At 40.7% G+C, this 20000-nt stretch overlaps 1 protein-coding gene across 4 annotated transcripts in view; it reads left to right on the forward strand.

Moving 5' to 3' along the window:
- shank3b (SH3 and multiple ankyrin repeat domains 3b) overlaps window positions 1–20000 on the forward strand; it is a 96112-nt gene that overhangs the window by 45216 nt on the left and 30896 nt on the right. For 2 of the 4 annotated variants that reach the window (XM_054739912.2, XM_054739913.2), the window contains exons 12-16: window positions 80–146; window positions 2046–2268; window positions 2352–2527; window positions 2598–2711; window positions 2796–2871. In XM_054739912.2, the coding sequence (XP_054595887.1) occupies window positions 80–146; window positions 2046–2268; window positions 2352–2527; window positions 2598–2711; window positions 2796–2871 (656 nt within the window). The remainder of the gene's footprint in view (window positions 1–79; window positions 147–2045; window positions 2269–2351; window positions 2528–2597; window positions 2712–2795; window positions 2872–20000) is intronic. The other 2 variants (XM_054739914.2, XM_054739915.2) reach the window with 1 other exon arrangement.

Below are 20000 nucleotides of genomic sequence, written 5' to 3' on the forward strand. Positions count from 1 at the left end.
GATGAGTTTCTGTTTGCCTGTGTGTGTTTCTACTCACACACACGTGTGTGTGTGTGTGTGTGTGTGTGTGTGTGTACAGGTGGCGATCATCGCAGGGAACTTTGAACTGGCTGAAATCATAAAAATCCACAAACAATCGGACGTTGGTGAGTTTAAACACAAACATTCAAGAGGAAGGCGCTCGGTTCTGGTTCTGGTTCTGGGATCGTCCCCAGTTTGGGATTTTCCCACTTTTGAGATCAGTGGATTTAAGACAACAGACATTTTTTAATCGATCTTTCCCTCATTTATAAAGAAGAACCTGAGATTCTTAAAGAGCCAGTTATAAATAAATCAGTGCAATCCTAATCCGGCCCCGCCCCGATCCAGCTTATGTTGGAGATCAACCATACGGATGTGCGTCTAATACTTCTGTAGACATGTGTAGTCATTATTCTGGCAGTTTAGTGCATCTTATTTAAAATGAAAATATCAGCCTAAGACCATCAGTGTGGCGCCACCTTCAGGTTAAAACGCTGCCCTGCATTGGTTTTGAGTTTGCCGCCGCTGATGGCTAACAGGTGCCGGGTGACGTCTGTCCTGTGGCTGCACCTCCAGCTGGCTCGGCCACTCACGAGTTTACGGTTCAGAGCAGCTCGCCTCCCTTTCTTCCACTGAGCGAGGTGGAGAGACAGACAGGAAGTGAGATCAGCGTTAAGGAAATTAATAATCAGTTTACCGTTGTACTTTTGGGGAATCGTCAACACGATTGAGTAGCCCCGGTTTCACACCGGACGCATCAGCGGCGCCAAACGGTTTACTCGCGACCGTCAAAGCGGCCCTTTTCACACCGGAAGAGTCTTGGCCGGCTTCCTCGCTGAGCTCTTCTCAGGACTCACAAGATCCCTCGAGACTTCAACGATCACGGTTTATGTATGCAATCCGCCATTAAACCAAAAAGAAGGAAATCACGTTTGATATCGCTGTGTCACACGTGAGCCACGTATACATGAATGCTTCACAGCAGTACTTTTATTTTGAAAATTACCAGGGGTTTTACACTAAAACCGTATGTTATTTCCTGTCTGTTTAAAATCACAGATTATGAAACTAGAAGATCTATATTTTTATAAAATAATGCAATTTATGTTTAGAGTAAAATTAACGGCTCTGCCAGAAAATATACTAATGTTTTTTGCAAAGAGGGAAAGTAAATATGATTTAAGAGGTGTATGTATGTTTGTTCTACAAAAAGCCAAAAAAGGCATGAAAAGTAGATGTTTCTCTGTAATGGGGGTAAAATTTTGGAATGAGGCTAAAATAGAATTAAAATTAGCAACTTCACTTTAGATTCTTAAAAACTTATCAGTAAAAATATTTTAGAAGAGTATTAGTTTGATGTTGATGGATGGATTTGTGTTTTATTTTTATTTGGGTTGTTGGTTCATTGCGGGAAATTTAAAAATTGTTTTGCAAGTAGGTTAGACAATTCTATAAGCTATTGCTTCTGCCTAAACCTGTTCAGTCATGAGATACCAAATAGACACCATTTACGAATGAAAGCATATGTTAGTGAAACCGGGGGGGTACTGGAACCAGCTCAGTGGCCTAGTGGTAGAGTGTCCGCCCTGAGACCGGGAGATCAGGGTTCGATTCCTGGTCGGGTCAGACCAAAGAAAATGGGACCCAATGCCTCCCTGCTTGACACTCAGCATTAAGGGGTTGGATTGGGGGGTTAAACCACCAGATGGTTCCCGAGCGCGGCTGTGTCTGCAGCTCACCGCTCCCCCAGGGGACGGGTCAAATGCGGAGAACAAATTTCGCACACACACACCTGTGTGTGTGACAACTAATGGACTTTAACTTTAACTTTACTGGAGAACGGCTGGGAGTCCGCGAGTCTGGATTAAATAGAGATGAATAATGTTATAAAAACTTTACAAACGATAAATCTTTAGATTTTCATCATCGTTTTGGTGTTTAGCGCCCCCCGTCAGCTAGAGGGTAATAACACTCGCGTTCCTGTAGGAGGGTGTTACCTTTCCAGGTGTGTCTTTGTGTCCAAGCAGTTCCCTTCAGAGAAACGCCGTCCTACACCAAGCGCCGTCGGGCCGGCGCCACCAGGGCAGCAGCAGGAAATGGCCTGTCGTCTCCCCGCTCCCTGATCCGGTCAGCCAGCGACAATGCCCTAGAGAGCCCCGCCTCCTCACCTGGCCCCTCCCTCCAGAGCCTGGAGACCCACCACGACACTCACACACACTCGCTGAGACGACACACACGGCGTCTCAGGTAGGCTTGAGGTCACCTGTGGGTTGGTGCCTCCTGGACAGAACTTTAGTTCAACCCGTTCTTCTTCCTGGTCTCTCCTGCAGTCCGAGTGGGGGGGGCCATGTGGAGACCAGCCCTCCCTCCTCACCCCCCCTCACCCCACAGATGAGGAAGAGGAGGCTATACAGCGCCGTACCGGGACGGACCTTCATCGCCACGCGGTCCCACGTTCCCCAGGGGTCCGGAGAGATCCAGCTGCACAGAGGGGAGAGGGTGAAGGGTGAGGGGGGGGGAGATTGAGGGAGGGGGGCTGGTCACGTGGTGGAGAGACTGACTGTTTGTGTCCTCAGTGCTGTCCATCGGTGAAGGAGGCTTCTGGGAGGGAACTGTTAAAGGCAGAACCGGCTGGTTCCCTGCTGACTGTGTCGAGGAGGTCCAGATGAGACAGTATGACCCACGACTGGGTAACCCCTCCCCCCCGACACCCCCTGCACCCCCACCCTCCAGATAAACAACACACCATGTTAAACGTGACACGTGTGTTTCAGAGACCAGAGAGGACCGAACCAAGAGACTGTTCAGACACTACACCGTCGGCTCGTATGACAACTACACCTCCTACAGGTGCCACACACACACACACACACACACATACATGTTTTTATGGGTTTGTGTGGACTAAGTTTTCTAAGTTGTTTGTGTGGACCCTGACTTCCACTATAGCCAGAATGGTGCAAAAATTATGTTTGCCTCTAGGTGGGAGTAGAGATTCAGAATGTCACCTAAAATATGGGAAAACTCAAACTAAAAGCTTGTATTTATTTACAGTCATTGTGTGGACATACTCCCGTTGCCGGGCAGATTTGCGCTTTTCCTCACATCAAAATTTCTATTCAAACCAAACTATCTCATGCCAAATTTATATAAATACACATACATACATATGCATACACACACATACAAACACATAGATATATTATTTGACAGTTTGATAGATAAAAAATAATTATTTATTAGATAGATATATAGATAAATATATAATTTATTTGACAGACAGTTAGATAAAAATGAATCAGACAGATAGATAGATAGATAGATAGATAGATAGATAGATAGATAGATAGATAGATAGATAGATAGATAGATAGATAGATAGATAGATAGATAGATAGATAGATAGATAGATAGATAGATAGATAGATAGATAGATAGATAGATTGATTGATTGATTGATTGATTGATTCTAGCAAGTCTAGCATCTACAGTGCTGGGATTTTTACATTTATCTATTACATTTTATTTGTCAAGTACATAATTTAAATCAGTCTTCCTGATTTTTACCTTTAGTTCATACATACATTTTAGACTAATGCATGCAGTTTCATTAAAAGGAAACAATTTCTTTGCAAAGCATTATTTTATTAATTAAACAGAAAAAAAAAGATTTTTTAAATCCTATAAATAACTGGACTTTTTAAATGGCAGCTTTCGTTATTTTAACTTCAATTGCTTTTGAAAAAGAAACTGGGGGGAAAAAGTGCCTTTAAGATGTAGTTTTTATCATTTTAGCCAGAGTGTGAGCATACATCTGTTTCAAATAAAATAATATATATATATAAAATTTTAGAAGCATGCCTAACATCAACACACCTAGGCCTCATTGTGTCACACCCACCTAACAACACTGAGGCATGTGAAACACAAACAATCATGTGAACATGAACAGTTTATAATTGTTTCCTCCTGTGCTGTGATAGAGTTGTAGACTTGGTTTTTAATATCTTACCAGGTTCTACTCTTGAGCTCAGACTCTGTCTTAAGTGCCTTAAGGCATGGTACTTTACCAGGAATGGTCTCTAAAGTTATGTACTTTCCAAGCTGTCGCCATACTGCTGCTTTCTCAGCTGAACTCCAAGGCCTTTTTTCACCCATTGCTTGGTGAGAAGAAGCTGATCCAGTTCTGCAACAGAAATCACAAGTAGGAAATATTTAAGGATGTTTGATGGTTAGGGATATTTATTATTACTTTTGAATTAGTTTTACTTATATGAAGCAACTGAAACTGTATTAATGCATTATATCCTAATACTCAAAATACATTTTGTTTTGTTTGCTAATAAATTTGGTAATACTAATACATGACTTGGATCTTATGATACAACATAGCATATTGCAACAAAATTAAAAGTGTCATACACCTATTTTAACTGCAATTTTTCTTGATTGTGTATATGTATATATATATATGCGCTGGAATTACCAGGGATTTTACACTGAAACTGTGTGTGATTTCCTGTCTAGCCCAATGGTAACTGCGGAAATTGGCGCATCCCAGAAGCGGCTCGTGGAAAAATTTGAACACGATCTTATCTTTAGCTCCTCGGCATGCCGCTCCTGGGCCGCGTCTGAAAATTGCCGCGACGCGGCTGGTTTGTGACACTCCATATACTATAATGGATTCTATTTCAAGTGGTGCCGCATCGCTGCGGTGCTGTGTCGCTGGCGTTCCACGGCGCTTTTGCTGCCAATGTGCAGTAGGCTTGAGAGTTCAGCATGGCATGTATATGCAAATTTTTAAACTAGCTAAAATTAAATGTGTATATGATTAAATACACAGAAATTTAAACCCAACACCCAACAGCACAAAGACAAATGAAGAAAAAATGTACCTATCTTATGTTTCTTCTTGATGTCCTCCGATGGTTCCGCATATTTTGAGCTCTGGCTCAGCAGTTCTACCTGATCTGAAAAATAAAGAACATGCAGAATATATTAGTAACCAAAGTGCATCAACTATATTTATGTACCAAATCACACTGCAGTGAGACTACGGGTTTCAGCAAGAAGGAAAGAAAAGCTGTAGAAGACACTAGTGAGAGCAGTCATGTTGACTGGTTAAGAAACGGCATCAACGAAGAAAAGACGGGAGGTAGAAGAGGTTGCAGAGCTCAAAATGTTGAGGTCATCTTTGGGAGTGATGAGGATGGAAAGGATCAGGAATGAGTGTCACATATGTAAAATCCGTCTGCAGTGAACCTTGTGCTGTCTCACCATCTGAATCTTCAGCTGGTTAAACCTTCTTCCTTGGCCCTTTTCCTCTGTAGGTCCCTTCAAAGAGAAGAAAAACAGTTGTAAAATCAAGTGTCACCTTCTGATCGTTAGGTACTTTAGCCAAGCAAAAGTTTACCTCTTTTTCCTGCTGTCTGTCTGTGATCATCTGATGGTTCTGGTCTTGTGGGCCTCTTAGTCAGAATGTCAGGTTCTACAAGACAAAACATTCATGAACACCAATCCAGTCTGACAGATGCCAAATAAAATACTCAAATGTTATCAAGTAAGAAAAAATAGTTTTTTACCTCACTAAATCGTACAATAATTTTGTAATGCCATGAAACTAAAATAATAAACTAATAGTCAATAGATAACTGAAAATCAACGAGAACTGTTACAGTTGGTCACTAAGCAAAAAATGTTTTCAATTCTACAAATTGTTTAGTTCCATTTTTCTGTTCTTATCATACACAGAGTAGCACAGTTTCTGTTTTTAGCTTATTTTGCTGACAGTTTCAGCTACTTCCCGAAGGTGACAGGAAGTACCCAAAACTGTCAGCAACATAAGGTAAAACAGAAACTTTGCTACTCTGTATGAGATAAGATCAGAAAAATGGAACTCGAAAAGAAACACAGAAAGAACATAAGAAAAATACAAATAATTTTTTTCTCTGTGGCACTATATTTCTGCCACATATACACAATTTGAAATAGTATCTCAAACTATTGACTATTCATTTGAAATGTGACTGAACACATGGTCATCATGTTATCTTGTACCATCTGAATCATCAGCCTGCTCAGAAGCATCCTCAGGTTGGACTTCGTAATCACTTAGACTGACTAGTGGTGCGTGTGTAGGTTCTTTTCCAGGCAAATCAACTGTTAAAATAAAAACAGAAGGTTCTAATTTTATGCTTTAATTTAGTTGAATTTCAAATAAGTCATCTAAAATATGCTCACTTTCTAAGCTCATATCAATCTCATCCAGAGATTTGCCCTTGTACATTTCTGTTCCCAGCTCCATTGCCATCAGGAGCTTGCTGACTTTGGCCAGCTGAAGTGTGTTTTCTGTTAGCCTGTAGTATTCACGATGTACACGAATATCGTGCCCCATGAACTTAGCCAGCTGATCCAATTCATTGTCTTTCAGGTTCATTATCTGAGTGGCCACATGCTTCCTCAGCTGAGTGGATGTGAGGGTCTTCGGTCTTCTTGCCCCACTTTTAGATGAAAACTTCCTTAAAGAGTCTAAACCTCGAATATGACAGTCTGATTTTTGTCTCGCAAAGACGTATTTATTGCTCTCCAAAATTTCATTTTCCTTACTCCTCTGGGCAATGAGAAAATCTATAGACTGTCATCTCACTTGTAAGTAGCACTGGCACTTTTTGACCCCTTTTACCTCGGACCACCAGCCTCGTTAACTTGTGACTCAGATCCTGTTCCAATTTTGAGAGTTACTTCATCATATCCTCATTTGGTTCTTCAGACAGTCTGTCTCTGTAGGTCAGCAGAGGTATTTTTGATGCCTCGTCCTGCCGCCGTCTGTTAAACAGAATGATCTGTGTGAGAAGACTTTCACTGAGTGTCTTGTAAGCCATGGGGTTTGGTCCTTCCAATAGTTTCTGCTTTGCTTCCTCCTCTGAAGCCTTCAGCACTTTATGAAGCTTCATCAGATCTTCTGTCAGTGGGATCATTTCTTTCTTGTTCCATTTTTCCTCTTCCAAGTTTGTTCTTGCACAGTGGCATACAAAGATGTTCCACTCTGAAGCCAAGTGTGATGAGAAGTTCTTTACTCTGGTTGTAGCTGATTCATCTTCAGCCTGTATGTGCCGTCCAATCAGAACCTCACGTGCTGCCTTCAGAGAATGTCCCAAATTAACTGCAAGTGATGGTGTTGCGTATCTGTACTTGTGTTTGGTAAAACCAGATGCTTTATTTGCTGCTGCCACAGCTAATGAAAATTTGGGTGGTACCAGGATGTCTTCAAGTCTGTTGATTTTGCAGTCCTAAGATTTAGCTGCCAAAACAAATCTCCCAACCACTCTTTCCTTCTGGCTGACATGGCCATCTCTGGATTTATCTCCTCCTTACTTCTCAAGGAGTCATTCTCCCAGTTCACAGATGAGTGGGTCATTTTTGACCTGAGCTGACACTTCATCAACCATCAACCTGCTGAGGATGTTGGAACATCTTCGTGAGCAGTGTCCTCTGGATGGCAGAAGAGCCACTGCAGCAGACTGAACTCTGCGCTTCTTTTGGGAATTGTCCGAATGTCCTGTAACTTTTTGACACTGCTTTGCGTGTCTTCACAGGTCGACTTTAGAACAGAATCCAAAACAAAGGTTGCGTGGTAATTAATTTTCTGCCTCTACTTGTTCTGTTGGCCTTCTGTAGGTCACTATCTCACCCTTTCCTTCCTGCAGCACTTTAACATTGTGGTAGTAATTCCCCTTCCTGCGCAGTAGCTCAAATATTTGCTGCTGTTTCTTTGAATTTTTTGGCAGACATGTTGCTTGGGCAACTTTTTCATTGCCATGTTTACGGATCAAATGTCGTGCCATTTTGCTAAGTGGTTTTTGACAGTAAACACAATACTGCCTTTTGTCATACTTTCTTTTGTCTCCTTTAGTGCAAGTTTTAACGGTAACACATGACCTACCTTCATCATCTTCATATTCCTCCAGATTTTCTTCCTCAGTATCTTTATTGCAATCCATGTCCAGAGCTTCGTTACTTTTACCACTGTCCATCAGTGTCTTCTGTTCATGAACATAGCTTTGGCTGAGAGAGGTTTTGCCAGGGTTTTTTAATGCATCATGTGTCTTCATGAGCTTAGACTGTGAAGAGGTTAGTTCATTCTCTGAGGAAGGAGGAGCTAATGGAATATAATCACTGTCCAAATCATGGCTGGAGTCTGAGAGAAAGTCATCTGAAGCAGAAAGCTCCTGAAAGAAATAGATCAATGACTCAAGTTTAGGACAGGGATTTCTAAACCACAATTCTTAACTTTACCTTTAATTGCACTTCAGAAAAATCTTTCCAGCTGCTGACTTTGGTTCATTATTGCACTTTTTACCTTGCTGCTGTAATTTCAAATGTTTTTCTCTATAATACGTTTAGCTCTAATATAGGGCTGGACGATAATTCAATAGTTCAATATATCTATCGATAGACGTGGTGCGATAGATAAAAAACTGGTCGATAAAAATTCGATTAAAAAAGTTTCCTTTTTTCATTATAACCTATCAGGTAGCAGCATACTAGACTCACTACTTACTCCTAACCAATCAAAACCACAGACTCTGCACGCTACGTCACCAGGCCCTCCTCTCTCAAGCCAAAAGAGAGCGAGAGGCAGCAAGATGTTTAGGGCTGCCATGATTAGTCGACTCGTCATGACAACGCCGACAAATAAAATAAACCTTATTTTATAAACAATTTTTTTAAATCTCGCCTGCTGCGGCATGTTCGGCTTTTCCTTCCTGCCTCTCTGCTCAGCCAGTGCTTTGGCTCCGAGGCGCATTGGTGGCCATCCAGCTCAGCCTTCATCATCGGAGAAAGTGTCGAGTCGCAACGTATCTGAAAAGTTTGGGAGCATAATACTAACTCAAAAGAAATCAACGTAGTGCAAGCTCTGCAAAGCGAAACTCTCCTTTCACAGGAGCACAACGGCAATGCACGAGCATCTTAAGAGGAAGAACAGAGTTGGCTCGGTAAGTTTACCTCTTGTTAGCTGCTAACATCAACAGACGTTATGTTTATGCTTATGTATTTAGCAGACGCTTTTGTCCAAAGCGACTTACAAGTGATAATCGGCATGTTGCCCTTGAGGCTAACAACAATAATAGCAAAAACTTGACATCAATCATGGAGAGGAGGGAACAAGGAGTGGACAGTAGAGAGGGGGGATGGGTGCAGGGAGGGTGCTAGTTTAGAAGATGCTCTCTGAAGAGCAGGGTCTTCAGGAGTTTCTTGAAAATTGAAAAGGAAGCCCCTGATCTGGTAGTGCTTGGTAGGTCATTCCACATTCGTGGAACGATGCATGAGAAGAGTCTGGATTGTCCTGAGCGTGGTGTAGGCACTGCTAGCCGACGATCCTGTGATGACCGGAGCGGCCAGGCCGAAACGTAAGCCTTTGCAAGAGGATTCAGGTAGATGGGAGCTGTACCATCTCGGATTTTTTATGCTAGTGTTAGCAGTTTGAATTTGATGTGTGCTGCTAGCAGTAGCCAGTGGAGCTCAATGAACAGAGGGGTGACGTGTGCTCTTTTTGGCTGGTTGAAGACCAGACGTGCCGCTGCGTTCTGGACCATTTGAAGAGGTCTCACAGTACAGCCTGGAAGACCAGTTAGAAGGGCATTGCAGTAATCGAGGCGGGAAATGACAGTAGATTGCACCAGGAGCTGAGTGGCATGTTGTGTTAGGTATGGTCTGATCTTTCGTATGTTATACAGTAGGGTTGTCACGGTAACCGGTATAGCGGTAAACCCCGGTAAAAAAGTTGACAATAAAAATAACCGTCCAGTTTTAAAAAAACTAAATTATCTCGGTGGGTTTACCGTGGCCGCGGTTTTGGCGCGGTGACCCTTACCAGCCACCGTCGCTTCAGCTGAAGTTCCCGCGGCGCGCACATGCACTTTTTAGTTTGCAACGGCACCAAAACTTTGAAGCTGAAATAATGGCCGAAGGAGGAGACGGCAGCGCCCAGGACATCCATCAGCCCTCAAAGAAGACTAAATCGGAAGTATGGGCATATTTTGGATTTCTGAAAAATGCTGAGGGACAGTTAATAGAAGACTGCTATCACGTTTGCAGAACGTGCAGGAAACAAGTGTCTGCAAAAGGCAGCAACACTTCGAATCTAATGGCACATCTGCGTGACCATCACCCACGTCTCTACAGATGGAGTACATCTGGTCAGGTAATCAGTTTATCAGAGAACCAACACAACCATCTACACAGCTACTTTCACCTAATGCCATTTTAAATCGCTATTTTAATGGTGGTATTAGTTAATGTGAGACACAAAGACTTAGCAACTAAGTAGATTGTTTTAGTAATGAACAGGTCATAGTGTGGTATTTAGCATGATGGAACTTGTGTAGAAATGTTCTTAAACATAACACGTCTGACCATGCGTACGAACAGCATCTAATAGTAAAATGGTGTAACCGTAGTATTGAAGGTCTCAGTCATCCACGATTCTTCCTCATCCACAAATTATTTTTACCCAATCAGTAATTATGTCTGTGGAGAAACAGTTTTGTCGTGAAATTGATATTGGAACCGATAAAAAGGCATCTGTGACCGACGGGAAGCTAACATTGTAGCATGGCAGATCTGTTGTTGGAAGATTTAGCAGACCGTGTTCTCTAGAGGACATTTTCCCTGTAGTGAGAATCTACAGGTGCTTTTGGGTAGATGCTGCCTCCTGACAGAGATCCTTCTGGAGCAGTGACGTGATTTGAGACCCTTTGTGGAGCCACTGACAAACCACACTAATCTGATTCCAGTCCATACTCCGTTATTGACATTTTTGTGATTTCTTGCCACTGGGACCTTCCAACATGAGTTAGCTGACAGACTGGGCATCTCGCAGCCATCAGTGAGCTGCATTATGCCCTCATGATTACAGTGGCATTTTAATGCTGAAAAATCAGGCAGATTGTTTCCTATCTTGATTTGTTCTCAGTTTAACCCTCCCACTGTCCTAATGGGTGACCCCCGCAAGGAAAGTTGACCATTGAGCAGGATTGATGGTTTATCTCTTGAGGTCCATGTGGCAGGGGTGAGGTGGTGCTCACTCCTCACCAATGCCAGCTGTTAGCTTTCTCAGCAACCTTACTGAAGGAACTTTTCTTTCCAGTACAGGAGGGGCCTCTGGTTTATTACGGTTAAAAAGCATTATTCAAGCTAGTTAAAGTTGGGTTGCTATAACACACTGGCAAATAATTTAGTTCCAAACCAAAACCTGAAATAACAGACAGCTAAAGAAAATTCTAACCAGTAAATAGTTGTAAATTAAATTTTTCATATATGTTGGTAGTACGTCCATTCCAAGCATTCGCCTGACCCAGGTTCAGTTTACTGGCAATCGCAGATGTTTTTAATTCAAACAAAGCTGTTTAGTGTCAGTACTGATTATGTTTGGTTAAAAATGTAAATTTGTTATATATGATCTTATAGTTATAAGTAGAAATGTCTAAACAAATTTAATACAACACTAAATCAGTGAATATTTCGTTTGATTACCAGCTTCCTTCATGGTGACCAAAATCCTAAAGATGTTTCCAAAACAATTTTTTGACCCAAAAAAATTGTCCGTTATTTGTATTTTCTTTTCAAGAAAAAGAAGGGAGAAAACTAATAAAATTCAATTAGAATTTGGAAGAAAAAAATCTGAGATTTTATTTTTAAGCCATATTTAAGTCCTATAGGATAAATTAAGAAATACTTACCATTATCTCTTCCTGTTCTTCTTCCTTCTGCTCATTATCTACAAAAAAAGAACATGTAAATGTGAAGAAATTTTCCCCCAGTGCATTCATTTCTAAGGTGCTTACCCAACTAAACAGCACATTTTATCAAGCTTTTTTGCAAAATCAGACACATGATATGGCATAATTAATATATGAATATAATGAAACAAAATAAATTAAAATATAAAGTACAATCAGGAAGGTTAGAAAAGTCAATAGTAATCCCACGCGATCTGTTTTCAATTGTACGCCCGTTGTGTTAACCGTAAGCTGAACAAAAATGGGCATAGTTGCTCACTCTCCATTGACTGTGGACAGTGAGGAGACCCATCCAATACGGCGACAAAGCTGTTACATTCTCTAGTGGCCAATGGGGCGTCTATGTATTCATGGCTATGATTGGAAGTATTTTCCTTGTTTTAGGTAATGCTTCCAGGGTTTTTTCCTGGCTCAAACTGAGGCAGAGGTGGTGCCATCTTGACCATGCACCAGCACATGCATATTCTGTGCATTCAACTGCCTCACTTTTTTAAAGGCAAAACATTTTTTCATTAAGTGTTCTCATCTAAGTTTCTGTTGATTAATTGAATATCCCATTTGACAATGTTTCAAGTGAAACAAAACTGGTTTACTGCTAAAACATATAAAATAAAACAACAAAATTATCAGGTCGAAACAACAGACTTATTATAAGGTTCAATAATATGCATTAGATTGTGATTTAGTTCCTTTTTCCCATCTGATATTTAAAGTTAAATATATTTTTTAAAATTTGACCTACATTTCAGTAACATTTTAGGTTTTCATTAATAACACTCACCTTAGTCAAAATAACACATAAATATATCGAGTAAAATATAATGCATTTCATTAACATGCATTTGTATTGGAAATGGTAAGAACATTTAATTTCTGCTGCTAACAATGTAATGGTGGCATTAGGGTTGTCACGGTAACTAGTGTAGTGGTAAACCCCGGTAAAAAAGTGGACAATAATAATAATCGTTTTGTTTTTTAAAAAATATATTATCTCGGTGGATTACCGTGGCTGTGATGTAGGCGCGGTGACCCTTACCGGCCACCGTATCATCTGCTGCAGTTGCCGGTGGCACATGCGCACTTTGTTGTTTACAACCAAAACTTTCTTGAAGCTAAAGCTGAAATAACGGCCAGAGGAGGAGAAGGGAGCACTCAGGGCATTTATTCTCTCAGAGAAGACAAAGTTGGAAGTATGGGCATTTTTTTGGGATATATGAAGAATGCCGAGGGACAGTTGATAGAAGATGGCTATCCTGTTTGCAGCACGTGCAGAAAAAGTGTCTGTGAAAGGCAGCAACGCTTCAAATTTCATGACACATCTGCGTGACCATCACCCACAACTCTACAGTCAACGCAAGGCAAGTTAACATTAGCATTTTAGCTAAAATGCGTGATCCGAGGATTTGGGTTGGGGGAGAATGCAACGAGTCACTATATAAAGCAGCCACAGCGCCGCTACCTGCATATAAAAAAAGTGTCGCGGACACCCCCATATTGAAATGATGCTATGCATTACGGGGCTCCCAGGGGCAGATAAAAGTTGGTTTCTCTCCGAGAATAATTATGAATTTAACAGTGATTACTGCCTGATGACATTTTGCCAAATCTGCAAAGCTCACCGGAAGGACACAAACCAAGGACAATATTTTCCTGATATAGGGTTTATTACTCAAGTAAGTGTAAATAAATGTATCTGATTAGAAAGCTACTTGAGTACTGAGTATCATCTGATCTAATATTTTTAAAATTATGTTAGCTTTAGCATTAGATAATCTGAGTGTAGCTGCACTTTTGATCCAAAACTTTGGACCGGTTCTGACTTTGTGCCTTTGCTGGTTCCTTTATTTTCCTTCACTGCATCCAGATGACCATACTGTGCGCCAGTAAAAAGCAATTTTCTTACACGTAACTTACTTTTGTTCAATAAAGTTCTGGTGAAAATAGTAATTCAAAGATGTTGCACCAGAGCTACGTTTAAAAATAGACACACACAGTCAGTTTTTTTTTGTTGCACTGTACAGCTCTGCTCTGATATGGAAGAGCCTGGGGAAATTAAGGACATCAATAGCATCAACCATAGATATGTATATATCATCATACATATATGTGAAATCAGGCTGGGGCGGCACGTGGCAGCCACGCAAATTTGAATGCAGGAAAAACCCTAGCTTCTCTTCTACAGCTGTATATTTAGTGTGTATTAAAAGTAAAATATGAAATAAAACTTGGCTGAGTGGAAGACAGAAATGAGCCATGACTACTGCCGGTAACCGGCAGAATGCTGTTGTGGTTTAATGTTCACTAGCTTGTAGTCAACTTTATAGACCGTCTTAATCTATCAGCTGCTTGTTTGCTTAACATATTACCAGTTTCACAGATTAAACTGTTCTCCTGTATGGGAGTCAGACAATTTCACTCTGTACACGGAGCACAGGAGACGAGACTGAGCTGCAGGTTGCAGTCTATGGAGCTACATTTTCCATCAAAAAGTACCATGTTCAATAAAATAATTTTAGTTCAAATTTATTCATGTGTTGTGGTTAAAATTGTGGGTCCTTAGTGTAAAAGTTTCAAATACATTAGGTATTTTGACTGTAAAAGTTATTAACATAATTCACTAACCTATCAGCAATACTTACAGCATTTGTTTGTCAAATAAAAATCACAAAAAGATCATCTCACAGTGGTAAACTACTCAATGTCCACCCACAGGCTGTTGGCTTACTCAGTTACTGTACATTGACCATTTACTGCACACAGGTCCACAATGCAGTTTAGTATTAGTAATTACACATTACAGGTTGATGCAGCAGTTTCTTTTCTTATTCTCTGTGTGACTTAAAATAATTAAAACTAATTAAACTGCTAATGCACCTCAGTGCTTATTTGCTGGCATAGTTCCAGGATGAACGCACTTCCGTTAATAATTGTAGTTCTGGACCAGTACTGGTATGTTCAGAGAAGCAACCTCATAGATTGGAAGCAAATATCTTCTTTACAGTTTGAATTGACTAGAAAGTCAAAGGCAATAGTTTGGGAAACAAGTCCTTTTGTCAATATGTCATGCTAAATCCCAGTTAGCAAGTTAAAACAGTGGGTTGAAGTTTGCAGCAAAGCTAGTACATTCAAAGCAATAAAAAGGATCCCTGCAGTGGTTTAAGGAATAAAGTAAGATAATTCAACTGTTCTGAAAACAAATAAAAGATAAAAATGATCCCCTGATTTTACTTTGTCAAGCTTACAACACAGGCTACACGAGACTACACTTGTTGTCAATCTTTTTTGACAAAATAAACAAAATACACACACACACAAACACCTCACACAGTTAACTATGAATAAAAATAAATCTTACCTGGTTTAGTTGCAGACTTTTTTCTGGTTCCAAACACTGAAACAGTTTCCATCTGCTTCTCCGATGCTCTGCAACTGCGTGAATCCCCTTGTTGAGTGTACTGATGTTGCTTTCATGAGCACTGGGAAAGTTGAGAACTGCGTGCAGATCTCCATGTTTTAATAGATTAAAGATATTTCTTTCAAAAAATTGCTAATGTAATGGCTTTTAAGGAAATTGTTATGCACTTTTTAACACAGTGTGAAATTTATATTTAAAAAGACAGGGTTCAGATTTGATGTTGAGTGTAACTAGTGTACTGGTAGTTACACAATTTCCTTGAATGCAGCAGAGGTTTCAGAGTTAGCCAGTCCACTGTTTAATGCCACCCATCCCCCACCCTGAGTTAGCCAGTGCACTGTTTAATGCCACCCATCCCCCACCCTGACTTCTTGTTGATGAGTGCCTCTGAACTCAAGAGAAACAACCTGAACAGAGTTTGGATTGAAAAGGGCCATGTCTCCCTCACCCTGCCTCAATGTTCATGACTTGACCCTGTAGAAAAAAACATTCCCCTTTACATTTTCCACTAGAAATAAAGACTAAAAAAAATTAAATGATTGCTTTTTTTTTATCTGAAACCAACATTTTTAAAAATACCTTCTTTTAAATGCTTTTATTTTTAAGCTCGCATAAAACTTAGCAAATGGGAGAACAGGATACAGGCCTAACTTTGAGTTTAATATTTAATTACCTGTCAGTAAATTCTATTTCTAAATTTTTATTTGATATAAGTTCTTTAACTTCAGACTTGGACTTTCATCACAATGAATTATTGTGGGGCTTGATGGTGGTGAAATTAGTAGCAATGTTGCCTCAAAGCAAATAAGCCACCTGTTTCAATCCAGCTTGCATGGCCTTTTTGTGTGGAGGTAGCATGTTCTCCCTATGTAAGCACTGGTTTCTTTCCACAGACCAAAAACGCACAGCAATCAAGGTAACTGGTGAATCTAAATTGTCCCAAGTTATGAGTGATTATGCGACTGGTTGTTTGTCCCAGGGTGCATCTCTGTGATGGACTGAGGCTTGTCCAGTGTTTCTCTTGCCCTGCAACACTAGTGAGAATGATGTAGTTAAAAAAATTATTAAATATTGTGAAGACTATTAAAATATACACATGAAACACAACCTATACTTTTAAAGTAATAACATATGCAAACTCTTTGATAAAAATATTAATTAATAGACTTCCTTCACATGTAGCAACACTGTAAAACCACATGTAGACTAAAATGAAAAAAATTGAAACCAAAGATAAACGTATTGATGTGGCGGCCACCAGCAATTTCACACTGACAACAAGACTGTAATGATAAGTTGTAAGTGCTCACCACGTTTCGTCTTAATTGAACGATGGAAGGTGGGTCGAAAAATCCCTACATGCAAGAGCTAAAGGCCCGAATTGGAGCCTGAACTAGATTTGACCCCCTTTTTGGCTGCTGTTTGGCTTACGTTTGTCCGAGCCGCACACAACTTTTTTTTAGTGCATCCCGGTTCCAGCCCAAACCATACTTGTCAAAATCATGCTAGTCGGAACCCTTTAAGGGTTTGTTTGGGCCGTGTGGGCAGTCTTCCCGCCTTTTTTGCCATGTGGTCTCAAATGTGGCATTTTTTCCAGACGATTTTCACCAAACAAACACACATTCCGCATGCAGGCACCACCCCGAGCAAGCCCTGGCAATTTCGTAGCTGTAGCTCATCGTTTGAGTGCTCTTTTGGCCTTGTGGGCACTCGACCGGCAGGTGACTGGGGTCATTCTCTTTTATTGTGATTACTCCTCAACGGAACGGCCAATTGGCCCCATTTTCAGTGGGTATGTCCCCATGGGGCAGCACAATCAGAATTCAGTGTTAAATTCCCAGAAACCCCCCAGAAAAAAAGTCTTATGTCTGCTTTCAGTCACAAAATAGGGTCTTGGACACATAGCTCCAAAAAAGACCTGATGATTCAGTTGGTCCAAAGTAGAAAAAAATTTCTGCTTGTGCCAGTGACCCCATCTTTTAGTATGTTGATCTGGGGCCTGGGACGAGTCCACCTGAGGTGGTTGCCTGCCAAAGTCTTTTGTGGTTTCCAAGATATAGCCCCCCCAAACTCACACTTTTCACTGTTAGGAGGTGGCATAACTTTGGCACCATGCGTGCCGTTGAGCTTTAAAAAGACTGAAACTTAGGCCAAATTGAAGGGTTAAGCGTCCCTTTCCCCTGCTTGTTTGCTTTGTAACTAGGACAAAGGTGAACCTTATTAAGGTGTGCCTTTAACATTCAGCCACTGAAACTCGGCTTCTGATTAACCTTGAAATTTTTACTGTAGCTTCAGGTGACCCTCTGGTCCGACCTCCCCATTTTATAGGCTGCTAGGCCATACAGAAAGGTTAAAGGTCACAAAACATTTTTAGGCCTTTTTCATTTTGGGCTCATTTAAAAGACAGAAACGTAGGCCAAAATGAATTTTTAGGCATTTTTAAGGTAATAGATCCACCCCTGAATAAGATAAAAATCTGGAAATATTGGTGAGAGTCGCTACTCATAAGTTGTAAGTGCTCACCACGTTTCGTCTTAATTGGACAATGGAAGGTAGGTCGAAAAATCCCTACATGCAAGAGCTAAAGGCCCGAAATGGACCCTGAACTAGATTTGACCCCCTTTTTGGCTGCTGTTTGGCTTACGTTTGTCCGAGGCGCACACAACTTTTTTTAGTGCATCCCGGTTCCAGCCCAAACTATACTTGACAAAGTCATGCTGGTCGGACCCCTTAAAGGGTTTGTTTGGGCCGTGTGGGCAGTCTTCCCGCCTTTTTTGCCATGTGGTCTCAAATGTGGCATTTTTTCAGACGATTTTCACCAAACAAACACAGATTCCGCATGCAGGCACCACCCCGAGCAAGCCCTGGCAATTTCGTAGCTGTAGCTCGTCGTTTGAGTGCTCTTTTGGCCTTGTGGGCACTCGACCGGCAGGTGACTGGGGTCATTCTCTTTTATTGTGATTACTCCTCAACGGAACGGCCAGTTGGCCCCATTTTCAGAGGGTATGTCCCCATGGGGCAGCACAATCAGAATTCAGTGTCAAATTCCCAGAAACCCCCCAGAAAAAAAAGTCCTATGTCTGATAACAGCCACAAAATAGGGTCTTGGACACATAGCTCCAAAAAAGACCTGATGATTCAATTGGTCCAAAGTAGAAAAAAATTTCTGCTTGTGCCAGTGACCCCATCTTTTAGTATGTTGATCTGGGGCCTGGGACGAGTCCACCTGAGGTGGTTGCATACCAGTCTTTTGTGGTTTCCAAGATATAGCCCCCCAAAACCCACGCTTTTCACTGTTAGGAGGTGGCATAACTTTGGCACCATGCGTGCCATTGAGCTTTAAAAAGACTGAAACTTAGGCCAAATTGAAGGGTTAAGCGTCCCTTTCCCCTGCTTGTTTGCTTTGCAACTAGGACAAAGGTGAACCTTATTAAGGTGTGCCTTTAACATTCAGCCACTGAAACTCAGCTTCTGATTAACCTTGAAATTTTTACTGTGGCTTCAGGTGACCCTCTGGTCCGACCTCCCCATTTTATAGGCTGCTAGGCCATACAGAAAGGTTAAAGGTCACAAAATATTTTAGGCCTTTTTCATTTTGGGCTCATTTAAAAGACAGAAACATAGGCCAAAATGAATTTTTAGGCATTTTCCAGGTAATAGATCGACCCCTGAATAAGATAAAAATCTGGAAAAATTGGTGAGAGTCGCTACTGATAAGTTGTAAGTGCTCACCACATTTCGTCTTAATCGGACGACGGAAGGTAGGTCGAAAAATCCCTACATGCAAGAGCTAAAGGCCCGAAATGGAGCCTGAACTAGATTTGACCACCTGTTTGGCTGCTGTTCAGCTTACGTTTATCTGAGGCGCACAAAACTTTTTTTGGTGCATCCTGGTTTTGGTCCAAACCAAACACGTCAAATCCGTGCCTGTTGGAATGTGCGAAGGGTCCGTTTGGGCAATGTGTGCAGTTTTCCTGCATTTTTTGCCATGTGGTCTCAAATAGGCTATTTGTGCCTGTTCTTGTGTCAGTTTTAAGGATTTTTATTCATAGATAAGCTGTTACTAGATTATGAATAATAGAAATGCCAATAAAAACTCCAAATTATACAAACAAGTGAAACTGGAAAACTTAGAATACGATGCAATAATGCAGTTATTTCTGTAATTAAAGTTAAAGTTCCATAGTCATCATCACACAATGGTGAAATTCATCTCTGTATTTGACCCATCCCCAGGAAGTGGAGCGGTGGCTGCGCCCAGGAGTTATTCAGTAGTTTAGATAGAAAGACCATTTAAGTCTCTGGAATGCTTTAGAGGTGTTTTTGTATTTTCAATTATTAATTTTAGTTGGTTGGGGTCAGACAAAACTAAATATAAATTAAAATGACACATTATTTTAAAAGAAACTCATTTCATATTGAACGGGAAACAAAATTAATTTTATTCCTAATCTTGCCCACTCTCGATGATTATTTTTCCTGCTTTGTCCCAATAACGTGACTATAAATAACTTGACTCCCATTTCACGGGAATCCAGCAGGCCTCATGTGATCCACTGGGATCCCAAAAATGTGTCAGCCTCTACTCCACACCTTTAAAAGTAACAACAACAACAACAACAAAAACTATTAAAAGGCTTTGAAAAATATTCACATTGAAAAAGTAGCAAATACAAAAATTAAGTTGTAAATGTATTCATTATGTTCAATCTTTTATATAATCTAAAATCATCTATTTAATTTTTGTTTTCAAGAACTACATA

Source organism: Nothobranchius furzeri, chromosome 1 (assembly GCF_043380555.1).
Source record: "Nothobranchius furzeri strain GRZ-AD chromosome 1, NfurGRZ-RIMD1, whole genome shotgun sequence".
NCBI lineage: Eukaryota > Metazoa > Chordata > Actinopteri > Cyprinodontiformes > Nothobranchiidae > Nothobranchius > Nothobranchius furzeri.